Source organism: Dipteris shenzhenensis, chromosome 29 (genome assembly GCF_047967505.1).
Source record: "Dipteris shenzhenensis isolate YYH24624 ecotype China chromosome 29, Dip_SZ_1.0, whole genome shotgun sequence".
In the NCBI taxonomy this organism is placed as follows: domain Eukaryota; kingdom Viridiplantae; phylum Streptophyta; class Polypodiopsida; order Gleicheniales; family Dipteridaceae; genus Dipteris; species Dipteris shenzhenensis.
Window position 1 is genome coordinate 42,527,513 of NC_141624.1, and position 23,643 is coordinate 42,551,155.

A 23,643-nucleotide genomic window follows, 5' to 3' on the forward strand; every position below is an offset into this window, starting at 1 on the left:
TTTTAAAAAATTTACAGAATGCTGTGTATGTTGTGTATGCTATATAGTTACAAGAATCCCATTTCCACATTGTGTAATTCAATTCTTACAGCCATCTGCATTTTAATTACAATTCTAAATAAAACATTACAACTCCAAGACACAATAAAATTGAAAGCTCAAAAAGTGCTTGTATGTACATATAGCACGAAGCTAAGCCACATCATGTGGCTTCAAGTACAAAAAATAAGAGGAGTGTATATACAAGAGGCACGAAGCCAAACCAGTGGCTTTAAGTACAAAAAAGAGTAGCTAGCACTACTACGACTAATCCTCGCTCCCTTCCACGCTCCCTTCTGTGCTCCCTTCTCTGCCTCCTTCTCCTCTTCTTCCTCGTCTTCTTGTGCAAGGGACAACATATATTAATGTATGAAAAATCAAATCTTTACTTATAATATTGACATTATTTGATTACTTTCAAATACCTCAGGGGCCGCTCCAGTAGCCTGGATATACTGCTCCTCAGTAATCAACCCGTCATGATACCACGATATTAAGCTGCAAGACGACACAATTTGCAGAGGGGTTAGTAGAAAGAAACAACCTCCTAATAAACTACATAAGGAATATAATTTGAGATCGATACTTACAAATTGGGCCTCCCATGAATCGACACCCCCTGCTCCAAAATGCACGCTTCCATATTGCTCCGTCTGGATCCTTCGTGCCTCCATGTGCTACAGACTGGGGTCCTCCCTCGCTGACTTCATTGCTTTCTTCCACTCACGCTTGTGAGCGCTGTGGGGTAGGCCCCTTGGTGGTTGACCTCCCTTGAGCTTGGCTAGCTCTGCTAGTGCCTGCCTCTTAAGCAAAGATCTTTTATTGCCAAGTATCGTAACAATCTTTGACTTGGCCCATTTATCTGTGAACTGATGATTGGGGGGGTTAGGATACCTAGAGAGAACATCAGTGAGGGTCTCATCAGCCAACCTCTTTGGATAAAGCAATCTCTGTAATTGTTAGCAATTACAGAGTGCATGAAGGCCATGATGTCCTTCCCCCGTGCATCCATCAAGATGCCTCCTGTTTGAGTGATGTCATAGAATATCATACCATGTCCCGAAGGCACATCTAAATCATCTGAATCATCATCGTCCTCACCACCACCCCTCCCAAAGCACTATGCCATGCATCCCCCACCGCGCTCCCTACTAGTACGCCTACTATTGTGTCGTGTCGAGGTAGTACGCTCGCACTTGTAACTAGAGACTGCACGGGACTACGTGGACCACTCGTAGCTGGAGAACCTAGTCTCGACTACACAGGAGTACGCCGACGGCTCTGCGAGATAGGACCTCTTGACGGCATGGGGAAAGGGGCATAAGACGGCATGGCGGAAGGGGCATAAGACGACATGGGGGAAGGGGCATAAGATGGCATGGGAGATGGGCTCGTAGTGTGTAGCTGATTGGGCTGTGCTGACTCCGCTGAGGTAATCTCAGCTGGTGTGGGGTGGTTTGGAGTCTATAGTGCCGACTCCTAGGGGGTGTTTAGAGTACCCGTCATATACCCCTATAACTCCGTAGGACTAGGAGGGTGCCTTAAAAGGTTATATAAGTCCCTAAAAATAGACTCCCGGAGATCAAGTGAGCCTGAAGAGCTTCCTAGCCACATGATGAACTGGAAGAAAGAAAAAAAGATGATTATTGATGAGCTGAGAAGAAAGGGAAAGGGAAGAAATGATTACTGTCGGAGCACATCTATAGATGCATCTGAGAAGCATGTCTATTTTTGCGTATAATAGCGCGTCTATAGACGCGGTTGTTTGTGTCTGCACATAGGCTACACGCGCGTCTAGATGCGCCTATAGATGGGGCTTTAGATGCGCTTTGAGACGCACTCTGACATATGGACTTTTCTAAAAAGTAGAAAAGGACATTGCACCCGACACAAAAACGTAACACTGATACCCAAATCATGCATTTCTTGGATACGAGAAAGTACAAATCCAAAGAGAGCAAACTTCCAAAAAATATCAACTGCAAAAAGACTTACCTTGGATAGAGGTATGGAAGGTTCTTCTCCTTTTTCAAAGTTGCTTCTATAGTTAAATGGGTCTTTTGTACCAAGCCAAGAAAAGAAGGAGGGCTGGGGGTAATAAATATCCATTTGGCTACCTACAAGCTAGCTACCACGTGGGTAATAAAAGCAATTACCAATCTTGATAGAGATTGGGCTAGCCTTCTGCTCAAGAACTTTAAACATGTCAGACCTCTTAGAGCCCCAAGATGGAAAGACTACTCTGTTTTGGTAGCCATTGGAAACCTAAGCCCTTGCTCTACCAAAGGAAGCCAATTGTGGAAGTCCCTTTGGGGAGCCTTTGAACAGATTAAATGTTTCATCACACTCATGAGGAAAGGAAGTTACATGACTCTGGATTCCATATGGGTTTCAACCTTTTTTCCAAGGTAGCAGCTAAGTGATATTGATTATTTAAGAGCTTGGCACTTGGTTAAGAAGGGGGTTTCTAGCTGGGGTGATCTTTGGGATAGGAACAACTTCAAATGGAAAACTTGGCTTGAGATAAGAAGAGAGTTCAAACTATAAAATGCAAATCAAGAGCTGATCATGAGGAGATTACGCCTGTGGGAGGGGGATATTTCTTGGAAGGGAGGTAGGGTGCTTGACTTCTCCAGAGTGTCTGGGTGGGTTGGCAGCTCATCTCTTTTACCAATACCCACACCCTTAGAAGGCATAGAGGAGGTTGTCTCCAAGCTAAACAAAAGGTGGCATTGTTTTGATAATGCCAAAAAGTGGGCTCTCACATTTGAGTTGATATGGAATAGAGAGATCCGATAGAAAATGTCTACCCTACTATGGCTAACCTTGCATAAGGCAATCTAGACCAATAGTAGAAGTCTTAGCATTGGAAAGGGGGATGGCACTTGCAAATGTTGTGTGGTAAATAGAGAAGATATTTTTCACCTCTTCATTGCTTGCCCAAGAGCAAGAAAGGTCTGGAAACATGTGCAAATCAAAATTGGGGAGCCCATAAACTGGAAAGCCATATCAAGAGTTCCATAATTACAATTATCAGATCACTCAACTGCAAGCTAAATTGGCTGACCACACAACACCTCCCTCCACTATGCCCTGTGAAAGAAGAACCAACTGATTAGACTTTAGCAACTAGATCTTTCTCTCCACTTGACCATATAATGTACATACGCTACTGCTGAAGGATCCAGTGTTGAACGATAGTACATGTGCATCTCTTTGCTTTTTTCTACTAAGAACCATAGTTATCTACCTCCTCCTTGGACTAAGATTTATAGTGTGAGACAGTTCAACTGGGGAAAGTTAAGTTACTGGTATTATCTCCTCTTATGTATAGAAAGAGGCTGACCACACTCAAGGGGCAGGCAAATGTTCAAGTGCTAAGCTCGACATGCAGTAACAACTCCTCCCTCCACTATGCCCTGTCAAAGAAGAACCAACTGATTAGACTTCAGCAACTGGATCTTTCTCGCACGTAGAATAGAGAATGTGCACCCCTCAAATAGTGGAGTTGATGATGCAGTAAAAAGATCATCCTGCTCAATGCTATGATCCCTCCCTTGATGGACATATAAATCCCGCACCATATCATCAAACACCTCCTCCTCCACGGCTTCATGAGGTAATGGCAGAGGGCTACTATCACCATCACTCCATGCATCTGTAACGGTCCCTCTTGAAGATCCCACCTCTTATCGTCGACGGTTCGCCTCCTCACGGTGAGCATAGGGCAACATATGCGGGTGTGGCACTGCATTCTGTATCAAATTAAAACGGGATCATAACTCAAACATATGAACACCCATAGGTATCTCAATCAACCTCAACTCTTTACACTTGCCATGTTTATAGTCGCATCCCATTCTCCATACTTTGAGATGTGATTGAGTGTAATCCTAAGTGCACGATACATGTTTCCTCAACATCGATCACACATACATTTGATTTTTTGCTCCAACCACATTTTGCGATGGTGGATACGGAGGTATTCATCCTCATTGGAGCTACTTGTTGAAGATGAAGACATCCTACAAATAAACAACCCAAAAAATTTGCTTTTTTTCAAATATTTAATTTAAAACTCTGTGGCGCATCTAAAGGCGCATCTAAAACCGCCTCTATCTGTTCTGTGGTGTGCATCTACAAGTGCATCTAAAAGCACATCTGTCTATTCTGTGGTGCGCGTCTACAAGCATCTAAAATCGCGTCTGCTCTATGTATTTAGATGCATGTATAGATGCGCTATTAGATGCGCCTATAGACGCGGCTTTTAAATCTGCTTTTAGTGTGCTCGCTTTGCTTTTCTTCACATTACTTATACTTCGCATGGCTTGCTTGATTTGCTATTAGTAGATTCTCAGTTTTGACGCTTAAGAGGAAGGCACCCACACTTACTTCCAAGCTTACACTTAAGAGGAAGGCACCCACACTTACTTCCAAGCTTAAAGGAGAAGAGGGTGAACAAGGAAGAGAAGCAACTTTGAAAAAGGAGAAGAACCTTCCATACCTCTATCCAAGGTAAGTCTTTTTGCAGTTGATCTTTCTTGGAAGTTTGCTCTCTTTAGATTTGTACCTTCTCGTATCCAAGAAACGCATGATTTGGGTATCAGTGTTACGTTTTTATGTCAGGCACATGTCCTTTTCTACTTTTTAGAAAAGTCCATCTGTTAGAGCGCGTCTATAGGTGCATCTCAGAGCACGTCTAAAATCGCGTCTAGATGCACGTCTAGCCTATGTGCAGACACAAACAACCGCATCTATAGACGTGCTGTTATACACGCTTCTCAGAGCGTCTATAGACGTGCTTCGACAGTAATCTTTTCTTCCCTTCCCCTTTCTTCTCAGCTCATCAATAATCATCTTTTTTTCTTTCTTCCAGTTCATCATATGTGCAGGAAGCTCTTCGGGCTCACCTGATCTCTAGGAGTCTATTTTTAGGGACTTATATAATCTTTTAGGGTACCCTCCTAGTCCTGCGGAGTTATACGGGTATATGATGGGTACTCTAAGCACCCCCAGGAGTCGGTACTACAGACTATATCTTTTGTGGAAAGGCTTTGGACACCATTGTAATGCCTGCATGACTTGAAACAATCGTCCACATCAATGAATGCATTAACAGAAAGTGCAAATGTAAGAGACTCAATTCATTGAGACCCAGTCACTAGCCCACTGAGACCTTTTCTTTCCATAGAGAAAGAGAGCAATAGTGTGCTTTATTTGAAGCTTCATTGACAAGCAAAAGCACCACATAAAGCTCTCTATCGACTTGCAACTCCTGGCCTCATGAACCGCACTAAGCCTTTAGCTACAAGGCTTGCTGCTGAAATGCAAATGTCTCCAACTATGAAGGACGTAGTCGCCATCGCCCACTATGACTCTCTTCTACAAAGTAGACTATTCGCACACCGAGCTAATTGTGCCACCAACGCCTATATCACCAGTGACTTCACGTGCCTCGGTGCCTTCAAAGATCCTCTCTACAATACCTTCTGCTAGCTACAACACCTTTTGCTAGCCACAACACGAAGGCAAATTGTAGCCTTCCTTCATGGTGGCTACTCACAGTCCCAACGACCATCTGCAACTCTATGCTCCATAGACGAGCAACTGCCTCCACCGAACAACAGTCTCCCAGCCTCCAAAGCTTCAACTAAGGCTTCATAAACTAGCATCTCTCCTTCATATGCAACCTTCTAACGGCCCATGCTCAGCTCGTTGTGCTACAAATGACTCGGCTAACTCCAAGCTTCTAAGCTGCCTGCTTCTCTAAGCTTGATCCTAGTAGTCGCCCGAACAACGCCTCCAGCAAACAACTTTGACAACGGGCCTGAGTGCTTCCACATGCAAGTCCTACCTACCCGCGGCTCTACAACAAAGCTCTACACACCTAGCCAGCACCTCCAATGAACTCTGCGACCATCTTCTTCAATAGGTCTAGCTACAAGCGGCTCCACATAGGCAACGGTCTGCTGTCTCTAAGCCTGCCTTCTACCAACCAACCACAAGCTCCAGTGCTAGAGAATAGCACACAGCCCACAGCAAGCCAAGCCGTCTATACGGCACTGTTGCTCCATATGCAAATCCACAAGCTGCTACGCCTAGACAATGAATAGATCTATGAAGTCTTCCTCCGTGTGCAGCTCTCCATTCGATGCCAGTCCTTGAGTGGCTTGTCTTCAATGGTCTCCAAATGACTTCAGACACCATCAATGAGGAGTGTCTTCTTCACCACGATGGCCGACATAGTAGAGGAGCTTCAAAGATTTTCTTCCTTTCCTGTTCTAAGGTCCAACATTAGACCACGTGGCAGATAAGCCACTTAAGCTTAGGTCAAGATTGACCTTGGGTAAGATCTATGATTAGATCAAAGATGACCATGGTAAAGTTAATGTAACCTATTTGGGTTTAAAGATTGCCACATCACCATAGTGCCACCTAAGCACACAGTACCTTGCTAAGCATAGCTTGTAAGCAGCATGTGAACAGACAAGCCACATCATCAAAGCCCCCTCTTCTTCACAGAAACTTCGACAAGCCATAACTTGCAATCCAAGAAGAATTTGGAGATGCTCCAAAAAGGAAAAGTGATCGTCTTTTTGAGATCTACATGCTTGTTAGATCAAAATCATTGTTAGCAATTAGACACTAACAATATTGAAAGAAATCAATTGGTAAAACCTTTGCAACAAATGACAAATCAAAGCATGAATGCACACTTCGTCGTCATAAGCATGCCAAAAGCTCAAGTGCATGAGATGACCATAGCACGAAGCATGGCATCCACATATAAAGCATTAAGGCACATGGAAGAACAAAGCATCATGCATCAAGCTACATCGAGTAAAGAAGCGAATGCCATTGACAACATGTATTGTGAAGCAACATCCTTGCCACCTTCAGCCCACACGTTTGTAAATCAAGCTTGTAAATCAAGCTTGATCACCTGAGAGTAGCTATGAAAGCACCCAGGGGAGGTATTAACATGTTAAAACCACACTTGACCACCTTAAGTAGCAATGCAACCACTAAGGGGAGGTGATGGAATGTAACTCACATCTGACCACCTTGCAGTAGCCAAAGGACACAACAAGACAAAGCACCCATAGACGTGCACGGGACATGCACATAGACGCGTTTATTGAACTAAATAAATAACTTACGGATGCATCTATTTGCATGTTTATTTCTGCGTCTGGAGACCCTTGTCTAGCAGTGCATCTATATAGCAGATACACGCACGTATAGATGCGCATTTAGATGCGTAAATAGACGCTTTTATAAATGCATTTATAGACGCAAAAATAGATGCATGTCGAACAGACAGACGCGTATATAGACGCGTTTATAGACGCACTGATAGATGCAGTTTATTATTTATTTTTTAAAAATTTACAGAATGCATTTTAATTACAATTCCAAATAAAACATTACAACTCTAAAACACAATAAAATTGAAAGCTCAAAAAGTGCTTGTATATACATATAGCACGAAGCTAAGCCACGTCATGTGGCTTCAAGTACAAAAAATAAGAGTAGTGTATATACAAGAGGCACGAAGCTAAGCCAGTGGCTTTAAGTACAAAAAAGAGTAGCTAGCACTACTTCTACGACTAATCTATGTTCTCCAGGTCCTCGCTCCCTTCCACGCTCCCTTCTATGCTCCCTTTTGTGCCTCCTTCCTCGTCTTTCTTGTCGTCTTGTGCATGAGCCTATAAACAAGGGACAACATATATCAATGTATGAAAAATCAAATCTTTACTTATAATTTTGGCATTATTTAATTACTTTCAAATACCTCAGGGGCCGCTCTAGTAGCTCGGGTATACTGCTCCAGTAGCTCGTCATCATAGAAGTGCCTCCATATATCTCCTCTGCGATGGTGACGGTGGTAGGCTGTCTCCATAGGAGTAGGGTATCTGCCCATGATCTCAAGCTGCAAGAGGGATTAGTACAAAGAAACAACCTCCTAATAAACTACGTAAGCAATATAATTTGAGATCGATACTTACAAATTGGGCCTCCCATGATTCAACACCCCTTGCTCCAAAATGCACGCTTTCATATTCCTCCATCTGGATCCTTCGTGCCTCCATGTGCTGCAGACTGGGGTCCTCCCTCGCTGACTTCATTGCTTTCTTCCATTCATGCTTGTGAGCGGTGTGGGGCGGGCCCCTTGGTGGTTGACCTCCCTCAAGCTTGGCAAGCTCCGATAGTGCCTGCCTCTTAAGGGAAGATCTTTTATTGCCAAGTATCGTAACAATCTTTGACTTGGCCCATTTATCTGTGAACTGGTGATTGGGGGGGTTAGGATACCTAGAGCGAACAGCAGTGAGGGTCTCATCAGCCAACCTCTTTGGCTGGTCTTTGAAGTGGATAAAGCAAGCTCTGTAATTGTTAGCAATTACAGAGCGCATGAAGGCCATGATGTCCTTCCCCCGCGCATTCATCAAGATGCCTCCTGTTTGAGTGATGTCATAGAATATCGTACGATCACTCGGAGGCACGTCTAAATCATCTGAATCATCATCGTGCCCACTGCCACCCCTCCCAAAGCACTGTGCCATGCATCCCCCACCGCTCTCCCTGCTACTATGCCTGCTATCGTGTCATGTCGAGCTCGTATGCTGGCCACTTGTAGCTGGAGATTGCACAGGACTATGATGACCACTTGTAGCTGGAGAACTGAGTCTCGATGGCACAGGAGTACGTCGATGGCTCTATGAGACAGAAGGACCTCCTGACAGCATGGGGGAAGGGGCATAAGACGGCATGGCAGAAGGGGCATAAGATGGCATGGGGAAAGGGGCATAAGACGGCTCTGCTGACTCCACTGGGGTGATCTCAGCAGGTGTGGGGTGGTTTGGAGTCTATAGTGCCGACTCCTGGGGAGTGTTTAGAGTACCCATCATATACCCGTATAACTCCGCAGGACTAGGAGGGTGCCCTAAAAGGTTATATAAGTCCTTCCAAATAGAATCGCAGGGATCAGGTGAGCTGGAAGCACTTCTTGGCCACATGTTGAACTGGAAAAAGGAAAAAAAATCTATTAGTGATGAGCTGTGAAGAAAGGGGAAGGGAAGAGAGAATCGGGTTACTATCGGAGCGCGTCTATAGATGCGTTTGATTAGCACGTCTATTTTTGCATATAACAGTGCGTCTATATGCACGACTGTCTGTGTCTGCAAATAGCCTAGATGCGTGTTTAGATGCACCTTTAGACGCAGTTTTAGACGCGCTCTGAGATGCGCCTATAGACGTGCTCCGACAGATGAACTTTTCTAAAAAGTAGAAAAGGACATTGCGCTCGATACAAAAACGTGACACTGATAACCATATCATGCGTTTTTTGGATAGGAGAAAGTACAAATCCAAAGAGAGTTGGATACGAGAAAGTACAAATCCAAAGGGAGCAAACTTCCAAAAAAGATCAACTACAAAAAGACTTACCTTGAATAAAGGTATGGAAGGTTCTTCTCTTTTTTCAAAGTTGCAGCTTCTCCTCCTTGTTCGCCCTCCTCTCCTTTAAGCTTGGAAGTAAGTGTGGGTGCCTTCCTCTTGAGTGTAAGCTTGGAAGCAAGTGTAGGTGCCCTCCTCTTAAGCGTCAAAACTATGGATCAACTAATAACAAAACAAGCAAGCCACACGAAGCATAAGTAGTGTGAAGAAAAGCAAAACGAGCGGGCTAAAAGCAGGTTTAAAAGCCACATCTATAGGCACGTCTAATAGGGCGTCTATAGGTGCATCTCTATACACAGGGTAGATGTGGTTTTAGACATAGGTCTAAACGCTCTTTTAGATGCTCTTTTAGATGCACCTGCAAACGCTCTTTTAGACGCGCTTTTAGACGTGCCACAGAGTTTGAGGGGAAACATTTGAAGAAGAGCAAATTTTTTTGGGTTTATTTGCAGGATGTCTTCATCTTCAACAAGTAGCTCCAGTGAGGATGAATCCCTCCGTATCCACCATCGCGAAATGTGGTTGGAGCAAAAAATCAAATGTATGTGTGATCGATGTCGAGGAAACATGTATTGTGCATGCAGGATTACACTAAATCACATCTCAAAGTATGGAGAATGGGATGCAACTGTAAACATGGTAAGTGTTAAAGAGTTAAGGTTGATTGAGATACCTATGGGTGTTCATATGTTTGAGTTATGATCCCATTTTAATTTGATATAGGATGCAATGCCACTTCAATGCCACACTCGCATATGTTGCCCTATGCTCGCCATGAGGAGGCGAAGCGTCGGCGATATGAGGTGGGATCTTCAGGAGGGACTGTTACAGATGCATGGAGTGATGGTGATAGTAGCCCTCCGCCATTACCTCATGAAGCCATGGAGGAGGAGGTGTTTGATGATATGGTGCAGGATTTATATGTCCATCAAGGGAGGGATGATAGCATGGAACAGGATGATCTTTTTACTGCAGCATCGACTCCACTGTTTGAGGGGTGCACATTCTTTGTTCTACGTGGCTCCCTTGAGTTACTAAACTTGCAAACCATCTATGGATGGAGCAATGCAAGTTTAAATGCATTACTCAAGTAAGCTTTTGCAAACATGGTAAATTATGCTAGTGGGTCAATTACTCGAATGCTTTTCCTCATTTATGGTCTTCACGTGCAGGCTATTGTGTAAAATGCTTCCAAGGGAGAATAAATTACCGACCTCAAGAGATATGGCAAGGCAACATGTGACCTCTCTTGGAGGATTAGATTACAAGCACATCCATGCATGTGTCAATGATTGTGTTTTGTTTTGTGGACTACATAAGGATGCAAGAGAGTGTCCTACTTGTGGAGAGGCAAGATATAGAGCATATCTCAAAACTTTGGACGTGCCTCGTAAGGTTCTACGACATTTTCCCATAATCCCTCGCATCCAACATATGTTCAAGTGCAAATCTATTGCAGAGCTCATGTCATGGCATTCCTCCCATCGATCAACCGATGGCAAGTGGAGAACTCCCGTGGACTCTCTTGCGTGGAAGCATATTGAAGACACATGGCCAGGCTTCAAGGAAGAACCTAGGAGCTTGAGACTTGGATTAGGTATGGACGGTGTGAACCCATTTGGTCTGAAAAGCACCTCTTACAGTGTATGGCCAGTGATATTGGTGAACTATAATCTTCCACCCTCTATGCTATTAAGAAAGGACATGTTATGCTGTCCCTTCTAATTCCAGGGAAACATAAAGTCAAAAACCCTGATGTTTATTTGGAGCCTTTGATTGATGAGCTAGAGATACTTTGGAGAGGTATCGAGGTGCATGATGTGAGCAGGCCTCCCTCATCATGAGACTTCAACTACAAAGCAGTCTTGATGTGGACGATGCATGACTTCCTAGGCTATGGCGAGTGTTCAGGTAAGCATTGCACTTCTAAGTTTGAGGGCAAAGGATGTGGCACCTTGACCCACCTTCAACTCTTAATTGCATCTATTGTTCAGGTCTCACTACATCGGGTTACATGCATGTCCTGTTTGTGGTCCTTCGCTAGTTGCCTCACGGGCAGACGCATTGAATAAGGTCATCTATGAGAATCACCATCGATTTTTCCCACCTGATCATCCTATATATGTTGCCCCTTGGAATGAAGTCCTCCCACAATCACTCACCGTGGGAGATTGGATGAGAATTTGGGATGGTTCCACGACTCCTCCACCACTTGGCATGAGTCGGTAAGGGTTTCTAACTATTGTGTGCTATATTGACTGGTAATAAAGATTGCCCGCTAATACTTTGTTTTGTTTAGATACTCCATCTTTTATATACGTTCAATAGACCAGAAAGTTGATTGAGAAAATCACTTGGACAAAAGGTTATCTACCATATGAAAGCAATTTTTTATTTCTATTGGGTCATCAGTGAAAACAAGATTTTAGTGCTTCAGCACTTGTGGTTTTAAAAGTAAAAGCCAATGATTCTTCACATATATTAAGCTAGTTCTTATTTAGTGCATCCTTTACTGACCAACTTCTTATTTAGTTCATCGCTTGGTTTGTTTAGTGGAGGAGACATTTCCATGTTCTATTCTCACAGGCCAACTACATCTTATAGTGCATTTGGTGGATGAGATTGCTATATGCGGTACTATACATGCACGATGGTTGTTCTTCCTCGAGTGCTTCATGAAGACCTTGAAGGGCTTTGTGAGACAAAATGCAAGACCCGAAGGTAGCATGGCCAAGGGTCGGTTGGTACAAGAGTCACTTGTATATATTTCTGAGTTTCTTGTTGATGTGGATAGCTCTCTCCCACGACTATGGAGGGATGATGAAGACTTAAGGATGACCTCTATTGTGCCTCAAGGGAAAGGACGCAACAAAGTAATAGACACGAAGTTGCATAATAGTATCAACCTCTTTTGCGTGCTTAATAGTGATGTGATGAAAAGATGGGTGATAAGATACGAGGATGCAAAGGCAAGAAGACAAGAAGAAAGGGCCCTCTTTCGTACACACCACGGATCTCATGTTCCATACCCTCAGTATCTAAGAGCACTTCCAAAGGATATTCATGTGGATTGGCTACTTGATGAAATGGAGAAAGCAGAGAAGGATGAGGGGATGCATATCACAATGGAAGAATGGGAGTATGCTAGGGGATGCATGAGCAAGGTCGGTATATAGAATGTTATGCATAAGCTAGGAGCTTTCAATAATTTAGATTGCTTATTTAATTGATTTTTTCTTGGTGTAGTGCACTATGTTCAATGCTATATGGTGAGAGGGCAAGCATTTTCGAACACAACGGATTGATGATAAGAGAAACACACAAGATTGCGGTGTCATTGCTAGCTTTGAGGGAGCCAATGGAGCCATGGATGATTATTGTGGCATAATCCAAGATATTATTAAGCTTGACTTTCGACGCTTCTTTGTGTATGTTTTGGATGTAAAGTGGTTTAAGGACATGGTGGAAAGAGGCCCTAATGCAACAATCAAATGCCATGTAAGTGGCTTTGTAACTATTGACTCCACAAAGTTTTGGCAAAGTAGAAAGGACACACTAGTACTACCGCAACAATGTGAAGAGGTACTGTACTGCACACATATAAAAATACTCGCTTTTAAATATTTGATGCAAGAAAAATAACATGATTGTATTTGTGTTTGAATTAAGTTGTCTAGTAACCAATGGTGGATAATAATAGATGGTGGCATGTCATACCTATTATGCCACGTTCCAAAGTGATGTATAGTACATTTACTAATATGGAGCGTATGGAGGATGATCATGGCCATGGATGTGATGATGACCGTGATACAAGAGAGGAGGATGATCATGAGATAGGAGATACAGATATTGAGGCCATTACCCATGAGGACGAGCCTACCATTGGTGATGCTGATTTCGATGAGCACATGAGTAGATAGTTTGGCAAGGGTTGATCTCATTGAGGATGAGATTGAACCGTAGCCCCATCATTGATATTGCCAAAACTATTTTACATATTGTCTCATTCTCCTCACCTCACTTAATTCTTGTATATGTGGGCTTGCAAAAAAGCATTGATGTTCTGTTAAAATTATGTGCTTTGGTAATCATGGGCAATGTTTGGAAAGCAATGATGTACACCAAAATCTGACTTTCTGTATTCTCTGGTTTGCATCTATCTACGCGTCTAATTCTCAGTGTAGATGTGCAAATAAACGCATTAATACACGTGCAAATAGATGCACTGATAAACGCGATGTTAGATGGGCCTATATTTTCTTAGATTAGAAGCATAATTAGACGTGTTAATAGACGTGCAAATAGACGAGTTATTAGATGCGCTTGTAGACGTGCCCATAATTCCTTTACTAAAGCAATGCCTATAGACGTGCCCGCTATTATGCGCATCTACCAAGCGCATCTATAGTTGCTTTGTGTTGTTGTGGGATCATGGCACGAAGGGGAGGTGTTGAGATATGGTGCCATGAGCACATATATTAAAGGGCAAAAGTATGTGATAAGGAAAGAATTAAAGTAGCCACCCTAGGATGTGGACTACAAGATGTGGAGATGATATCCACAAGGAGAGATGTGGATGAGAGGATTCCACATGGTTTGACTATTCTAGAGGCTCTCTCTATATAAGAAGCCTATCATGTATTGTTGAATATAGATTTGCAATAGATTGGTTTATAGTTGCTCATCATCTCTTCCATGGATTTTCTTTTATGCTTTGAGCCTCCATAGTTCTTATGCTCCTCTAGTTGTACTAGGTTTAGCACGATCCTACATTCTTTGACATAACCCACATGGCACAATAGTGTATTGCACGTCGTACATTGCAAAAATTAATAGGGCCACAACTGATGCAATTAAGAATGCACTAAACTAGTCTATCAAATAAAAGGCCCAAGCAAACGAGAGGCCAAGAAAGGTTATAAACACTATATTGAACATGCAGCACATTAGTGCACAACAAGCTTTTTATTCTTAGGGGGGTCACTATGTATAAACCCTCTATATCACGTGCGTTCAAGGCCTATATTTAAAATCCCTTATCTGTAAATTTTTTCATTAATAAAATGTACCCCTTTTCTATACAAATCTGTAAATTTTTTCCAAAACTATTTTAAATAGTCCCTTATGTATATTTATTTATGTAAATTTTAGAAATAAAAAATATCCTTCTATTGAACTCACGTGATAGGGTTACATATTATGAGTGAACCCCCCGAGTTTTTATTTGGCATTAACTTTGCCTCTAAGTAGCAACACTCGAGAGTTTGTCTACATCAATACAAACCTGCCACAAGAACGGGCATTCCTACTCAAAAAAAATTGGCAATTAGAGAAGCTAGACCCTCACAGAAATGACATCTTTTTGATGATATTGTCGCTAAATATCAAAAGAGGCAAAAAATAATTGAAAGTATATGCCTTGCAGAGTATGCAAGTAAGCACAACACACACAAACAAAAGCAAAGATAAGGAGAAGAGCAAAGGTAATACGATTCAATAACTTTAATCAAACAAAGGACCCAGAGAACTACTATAGAACAAAGACAAGGAGAAGAGCAAAGGCAATATGATTCAATAACAATCAGTCAAAGGAACCAGAGAACTACTATAGAGAATTGTGCATGTTGTACATGCCATTCAAAGACAACGAACACTTGCTTAATAGCAACAACATAACATGGCATGGCATTCACATCAATAACAAGGAAACTATAGATAACAATAAGAAAACCTTTAACAAGACTATACTACCACCTTCAGACCACGAAATAACATCTGAAAGTAGTGCATCCTCAACATCTGAAAGTAGTGCATCCTTGTACAATGAAGGAAATGAATTTACTCGTGATCAGTATGACATAACACTGGACATGAAGATGCTTTCAAGACATAGTATGGTGGCAGTTGACATGACAAAGACATATGAGAGAATACCTAATCAATAATATTATGAACTATTTAGGAATTTGAACAATAAATAGTGGCACATCGTGGATGACATCATGTGTAAAAAAAGAAGGGACAATGGAAGTAAAATACATGTGTTTCTAATTGGGAATGCTAGAACAGAGAAAACATTTACATTAATGTTGATGGTCCAAGCATTGCTATGACACTACTCACACAAAGACATAGGCAGTGATGAAAAACCACAGGCACTGTGCTCCTAGCATACACATGTAGAGCAGCGTTTAATGTTGGTGGTTACACTATACATTTAGCATTACATTTACCACTCATGACTTCAACATACACATCGCTAGCAACATAAAAATTTCATGAGCTGTCAATATTATATGATAAATTGGATTTGCTTATAATTAATGAAATATCCCTTGTAGGGCAAAACACATTTCATGCAGTAGATATGCATATGCGTAAAATTAAACACAATCATTTAGAACAATTTGGTGGCATAGATGTGTTCTTATGTGGTGACCTTTGCCAAGCGAGTCCCACAACAAACACTTGCATTTTCTCAGATAAATCTAACTTCATATCATCTGCACAACAAGTATAGAAAACATACTTCAAATATTACAAACTTACAGATCCAATGAGACAAGATAATATCGAATTCTTGACAATACTAAATAACATAAGGGTAGGAAAACATTCACAACATGCCTTTCTAAACAAATAATATGTGAAAACACCAAACAAGAGAGAGAAAATCCCACATTTGTTGTATACTAAGCGTCTTTGAGCTGCTACCAGGACAACCACATTTACTCAAAGCAATGCAACAAAAAATTACAAATACCAAAGGATCCTAAATGTATAGCAGGGTTGCATTAGCAACTCAACTCAAAATTTGGAATTATTATTGAAGTATGCTCAGGGAATCTTGACATTGAAGATGATATAGTAAATGGGGCTGATGGAATTTTCATGAACTCAAACACAACAACCCAAAAGCCAATAGTATGGATGGTTTTTCATAACATCAAGATAGGCAAAAAAGCAAGATAAAACAATAATCATCTCTATGATCATAGCACATCAACACATTGGACACCCATACTAGGAATCCAACGTGAATTTCAAGTAGGGAAGAACCACCTAAACACTGTAACAAAAACACAATTCCCATTTCAACCAACAACAGCACAAACAATTCATTGATCACAAGGACTATCAATGAATTACCTCACATTTGATCCATCCAACATCTGATCGTATGGACTAGTATATACAGCACTTTCAAGAATTAGTGAGCCTAGAAATCTATTTTTTTGGAAGGAAATTGAAAGCAAGCAAGTAAAAGTTGATACAGTTGTACTACAAGAGATTAAACGCCTTCAAACAGAATCATCTTGGAATTTTGAGCAAATAGACTTCACAACATTAAGTACAAACACAATAAACATCCACCAATCACTGAACATTGCATACTTTAACCCACATAGGCAAGACATAGTAGCAAGTAATAGCCTCACAATAGAGCTATTATATGTTTCCAAGAGACACATGCAACACAAAACGTCAACCTTCACATTGATGGATTCCGATATTATCATAAACAAGAAGGATTAGGAGTTGCCACATATTATAAACCACAACTACAACTTAAAGAAACACATTACATACATAAATAACAAACACAATGCTTGCTAACAAAGTTTGAAACAAGACAATCCAACACATTTAACTTGATCAACTCCTAAAAGTTTAATAACAACGAATACAATGGTGACATTAATAAAACCCTTAAAAATCATATTTACAAAAACAAAACTACAACATCCTACATACATTGTTGGCAACTTTAATATCGACCATGGGAAAAAAAATTTAACGCACTCCAACAATTCATTGAAAAGCATCAAATGAATCAAATCATCACAACATCAACAACAGTATATGGGTCAACAATTAACCATATTTGGACTAGCAGATGCTTTAAGGATGCACTATATGGGACAAACTTTGCTTCTTGGTCAGACTATTCAATTGTTTACACAACACTACAAAAAATCATTTAAAGAATTAATAACATAGGGTATAGCCAATGAATAAAATTCAGCTTCTTTTTCTTTTGGCACAAGAAAAGGGAATTTATTGAATGGAAAAGAAAATTACACGCAAATACTGTTAGCTATAGTAGCTTAGCAAGGCTATATTACTCCATTATTGTTGATGATTTATTTCGATTGTGATTACTCCTCTTTTATCTCGCTAAATTAAGACTCCCCTTATTCGGCAACAGTCTTCTCGCATGGTGCCGTGCCACATAATCGCGAAACTTAGTAGGGAGGAAGCGAGGTGGATTCTGATCGTTCACGACCTTGGCGAGAGGTGCAACTATCGTATCCTCAGTTGGCCCGAAGAAAGAGCCGATTGAAACTCGAGCCTTGCCGGCGTTCGTTACCACCCTGTGTTCGACACTCCTATATCTTCCATTCGTCAAGATCTACATTTACCAACCAAAGGCAACCGAGTGAACATAAAACTTTGATCATTTCACAAGCATTATCCACACATGCATAATCCACACTCCTCCACACATGCATTTCAGCACATATGCAAATGTTATCATATCTTCCTTTTTAATACACTTTTCAATACTTTCAATAGCCGAAAAGAAAATCTCTACTTTATAAACCTTCACATCAACGAACATAAACGAAGCAGTTGGCACAAGCCAAACACAGCCGTACCTCCGTCTGATCGCCCAAATTGATGATAAGAGCATCCTTGAGAGGATTGACTGTCACCCACTTGTCCCCTTTTCGGACTTGAAGACCCGGCACTTCGCTTGGGTACAAAATCGTGATACCACTTATATCCGAGTGTCTACTCAGTCCTAACGTCAGAGTAGGGTCTGGACATGGGGGATAGTAGTTCATTGTCATGAGGGCCCGAGGAATTGCAGGGACTTCTCCTTCCAAGTACTCCTTAAGTAAGCCCAAACTCTCAAATATCGCTTTGTACAACGAATTCGCGAGCTTCTCCATTCTTCCAATGTAGTCCTGAAGCGGCTCCCTGAAATGCAGCAACAAAAGGTCTCCGTGTAGGCATAAACGCGGACGCTAGATTCAAGCATGAATGGAGGACACACTTACCAGACAATTTCCGGAGCTTCAGCAAAGCCGTCGAACTCGCCAGGAAAGCGGTTAAATACCAACACGTCTCTCCAGTCCCTGTAGTCCTCATCCTTAGGGTTGAAGCTTGTGGAGAACCTCACCGGGACCCGCAACTCCTCAGAGTAATAGCGCATTCTTTCTTCGGCCGGCTGCTGGAAGAACTTGAGAGCGGCCTGGCGCAGCCGCTCCACAACAGGCGGGGGGATACCGTGATTGACAATCTGCGAGGACCGTTATTGCCAAATGCCACTTAGGGAGATCCGTTTAAAAAAAAAGATCAACATTCAATCATACGCAATAGCGAACGCCAACCCCTTGCACCTCGGGCAATCGATTACTGAGGTCGACCGTATACCCAAATAGAAAATCGCTCAGCAGTTTTTAGCACCTGGAAAAAGCCCCACTCGTCGCATGAACGGCCGATTTCTTCCACGACTTTAGCTCGGCGCTGACTGTCAATGTCGTCTCCCACAAGGTCTGCAAGATCAATAACCGGCAACTCCTCCGAAACTTCCTCGCCAGGGTATGGCCGGTCATTGGCTGCACGGACGTACAGGGACGGAACATAATTCGTGATGAGACCGTTATCAACCAGCTCCTTGATGCCGACAATTCTCTCTTCAGGCAGGGCGACGGGCGACTCAACAACTGCAGGGGCCATACCGTGAAGGACTACAAGAGAGCTGGGGCGGGGAAGGGACAACGATACCAAGAGCTCGCCGAGGCGGGTATATATACAGGTAGCTCCATCGCTCATTGCTTCAACACGGATTCATCCTGCCACAGCATTAACCTCCCAGCTCTTCTCCGAGGTCTCTCGCAGCATTAGATCCTCCTCCTTCGCGTGTGCTCATGAAAAGGCTGCCATGTTGCCAGCGTTTCCAGCTCACGCAAATTAGTTTTGTCCCTTTGTAATAGTTGCACCTGTAAAAGTAACCCAATTCTCTCATGCTAATGGCATCTACCTTGTACAAATGAACTAGGGTGCGCACACACCTAAGGGAAAGGCAGAATGAAGGATGAAATAATAAGTTGATTTAAATGAAGAATGGAATTACATTCAAAGGGCCTGCCAATGACAAAGAGCCGTATATATTAAAGAATGGTCTGCACATAGTATTGAGCGGATTTGACAGGGTCATTGCAAATCAAGCTATGAATTTTTATAGAAGGGCTACTATTCTTTTCTTCTCTCTCTCCAAAGTGAACTCTTTCCAAGCATTCAAGTGAAGATGTCCATAATCTTTTTGTTGCAAAGAAAGTAATGCAGAAAATAGGTGGCCCTAATTGCCTAACCATTGTGAAAAGATTTTTTTAAAGTTTGATTTTGTAGTCTATTAATGTTTGCATGGAAGTGAAGTCTCGATAACCAATGTTTGAGTGTAGAATTCATTCGACATCGGTATTTTCGAGAGTGTACTCTTTTGCTTTTAATGCGCGTCCTTGCAACTTTTCTTTTCGCATTCGTACCCAAGTTGAAGACATTACTTGTTTAACCAAGATTTTCATTGTTTTAAAAAATAGGTTCTCAATGGAGAGAGTTTGACTGAGTATGCTTGTGCTTTCTAAGTTAGGACTATAATTTTGCCTCTTTGTAGGAAGCGATACATAAGTGTAAAGGTCCTTTTTAGCTTTTTTTTTTGTTTTGTTTTAAATAAGAGAGAGAGAGAGAGAGAGAGAGAGAGAGAGAGAGAGAGACTAGAGTTAATTCCAATTTTTTGGAAGATTTTGTTTTTTGTTTCTTGACTTGATTGTTTTTTTTTGCTTAGTCACCTTCTTCCTTTCTTCTTTACTTCTTGTTTTCTTTCTCTTTTGTTTATTTGACGTACTTTAGTAAGCACTCAGTTTGCCCAAGAGACTCCGCGGGTCTTTAGAAACCTAGTATAGCTGCTTATGATTGGGCACTGATGACGACATAAGTGTTGCTTTGCTTGCTAAGTATGCCTTCCTTTTGTTTTTCATAAAAGTTTTGTTTACCTCTTTTTTCTTCTCTTTCATTTTCCCTTTTATTTCTGTGTAGATTTTTGGTCTTTAGAATAACAAAAAATCTAAATTTGTATGATTGGACTTATTCTAGTCTTACAAAGCTATGTTTTTCTATCACCCTAGCGGACATGCAAATTCTTTGAATCTTCGTCCAAGTGGTGATCAACTATTCAACTACATCGATTTATCTTACGCGGGTGCAGAAGCCTCAACAGCTAAAATTCTTCTCAATTATTCTTATTATTATTTTATTTCTTCTATTTTTGTTTAGTAAATTATTATTATTTTAAAATTTCTCTCTCTCTCTTTTAATATTTTGCATTGTCATTTTTTTGGGGGTTTTTTACAAAAAGTGTGGTTTTACGTTTTGTTTTACTTATTCTCATTTGTTTATTTCACTGTTTATTTCTCTTTTCTTTTCTTTTGTAATGATCGCTTTATTTTTTATTTTTTAAATTAATTTATTTTTATTATTGGTAACTTTTCTTTTCTCTTTCTCTTTCTTTGGTGCTTTTAGGTTGATTAAGCTCTTACAGTAGCCTTGGGGCCCTAGCTAGCCCTAACTATAATCGCCAGTTTGGGGGTATATTGTCTTAGCGATACATGCTATGATGAATTTGCCTTTTGGAAACTAGGAGGGTGATCTCTTGGGATGTCATCTCGCTCTTGTGACATTCCCTTGTAGTAGTAAAGGAGGAGTTACGTTGGCACGAGTAACGACTCGGCAAGCAAGCCCCCCCCTAAATACTAGTCTCGCTCATGCTAGAGTTAGGGGATATAGCAAGGGAGAAACTACCTTGGGATGGGTAGGGAGAGTGAAAGCAAGTTCCCCAATGTTGGATCGTTTGACGTCGACCTCACCGAACAATATAGCATGAACGGCCGATTTCTTCCACGACTTTAGCTCGGCGCTGACTGTCAATGTCGTCTCCCACAAGGTCTGCAAGATCAATAACCGGCAACTCATCCGAAACTTCCTCGCCAGGGTATGGCTGGTCATTGGCTGCACGGACGTACAGGGACAGAACAAGATTCGTGATGAGACCATTATCAACCAGCTCCTTCATGCCAACAATTCTCTCTTCAGGCAGGGCGACGGGCGACTCAACAACTGCAAGGGCCATACCGTGAAGTATTACACGAAAGCTGGGGCGGGGAAGGGACACGTCCATATCTACGATACCAAGAGTTCGCCGAGGCGGTTATATGTACAGGTTGCTCCATCGCTCATTGCTTCAACACGGATTCATCCTGCCACAGCATTCACTTCGCAGCTCTTGTCCGAGCTCTCTCGCAGCATTATAACCTCCTCCTTCGCGTGTGCTCATGAAAAGGGTGCCATGTTGCCAGCGTTCATATGGTGCTCTCTCGCAGCATTATATCGTCCTCCTCCGCGTGTGCTCATGAAACGGCTGCCATGTTGCCAGCGCTCATGAAAAGGCTGCCATGTTGCCAGCGTTTGCAGCTCACACAAATTAGTTTTGTCCCTTTGTAATAGTTGGACGTGTAAAAGTAACCCAAGTCTCTCATGCTAATGGTATCTACCGTGTACAAATGAACGAGGGTGCCCGCCTAAGGGAAAGGCAGAATGAAGGACGAAATAATAAGTTGATTTGAATTAAGAATGTCTTAAATTAAAATGAAGAAAGTGTGTTGAGAATAGGAAACAAGATGAATTACATTCAAAGGGCCTGCAAATGCCACTTTTGGGGTTTATTGGCTTAATGATACATTTTTTTTTGCACAAAAAGTAGTGCTAGTTATATTACTTGAAAGCGAGAGTACAAGAGGACCTAAAGGCCAGCGGGCTGCAATCACAAAATGGATACAACCTGAGGAGCCAAAATGCTAATTACAAGCCTCTCAAGGCATAATCATCAGAGAGTGGACAAACAGCCACGGAGGGGGGGCATAATGCCACTGAAGACTCTGAGCAGAGTGCTAGAAGAACAGCTCCAGGTTATCCCAGTCACGAAGGAAGCACCGTTTCCTGCCCCATGTGCCTTAGCCAACTGCCAACTGGTAGCCCCTTATGTGCCACCATCCAAAGAAAGTAAGAGATCTTCCTCAGCCACCAGCTTGTCCAAAGAGTCTTCCAAAATGTGCGAAGAAAGACCAGAGATATCCCTTGGGCATATCAACTATGTGCTTGTGTGGGTAGCCCGTGCTAGAGAGCCCGAAGAGCATGCCTACCAGTATGCGCACTGTAAGAGAAGAAGGGGGTAGGGTTCTCTGAGGTCTCCAATGGTGGCCAGCGCCACTCCCCTGGGTTCCACTCCACCTCTGTCAAGGAACGGCCCTCCCATATCCAGAGTCTCCAGTCCTGGTCATGCATAATCAGGGGGTCTATATGCCACGTTTTCCCTTGCAGTCCTACGATGCAAAGGCGTTGCCAGGGAAGCTGGGGGTCGATCACGGCCTCTCTGCTCTGGAGGCGGCTATCATCGATGATGGAGAAAAAGTGGATCGAGAAGTCCGAGAAAAGGCCTGCAACCACCAAAGGAATGCCCCGAGGTGTGAATTGTCCTAGCCACCTCTCATCTCCCGAGAAGAGCTGTCTGGTGACCATGGGAATCCTCCAATCTGCAGGAATGGCAGCATTGATCTCCCCTCGCCGAGCCTGGATTCCCACGTGCCGTACCTACTACTGCTGCCAGCTCGCCTAGGCTCAGCTGGCTGTAGACATCCCTCCAAACCCGGAGCGAGCACACAGGCCCACGTGCCTAGAGCACCCAAGGGATATGGGATCTCTCTCCAAGCTGGCGACTTGTATCATCTATCACCTGGCTACTCTAGATCAGGGGTTGTCTGTCTATCTCGTCTCCACAGCTAGGGGGAACCTGGGAGAGGCTATGTCGCAACTTTCTCTAGACCGAGACGAGGCTACGGAGGAAGGGGGAATGGGGCTAAGTCAATGGGACAGAAGTGAAGATCCACCGGATAGATGGCTACCAATGACCCCCTCTCTAGGGGGTACGTGCACTGAGACCATGCTGAAGCAAGAGCTTCCATGTCTGCCCTCCTGGGGTCAGACCGCAGATGACTAACTTGCCAAGTAGTGCCTGACTCTATA

General features: G+C 42.4%; 1 protein-coding gene across 1 annotated transcript; it reads right to left on the reverse strand.

The window, feature by feature from the left end:
* Positions 1-17,632: 17,632 nt before the first annotated feature.
* On the reverse strand, positions 17,633-19,272 carry LOC147882875 (fe(II)/2-oxoglutarate-dependent dioxygenase 4-like). Its single transcript, XM_087401079.1, has 4 exons — positions 18,973-19,272; positions 18,564-18,805; positions 18,159-18,483; positions 17,633-17,911 (listed from the first exon to the last, which is right to left on the reverse strand). Exons 1-4 carry the CDS (start codon positions 19,243-19,245, stop codon positions 17,669-17,671), a joined length of 1,083 nt encoding a protein of 360 aa, XP_087257205.1. The 5' UTR covers positions 19,246-19,272; the 3' UTR covers positions 17,633-17,668.
* Between the last annotated feature and the right edge of the window lie 4,371 nt (positions 19,273-23,643).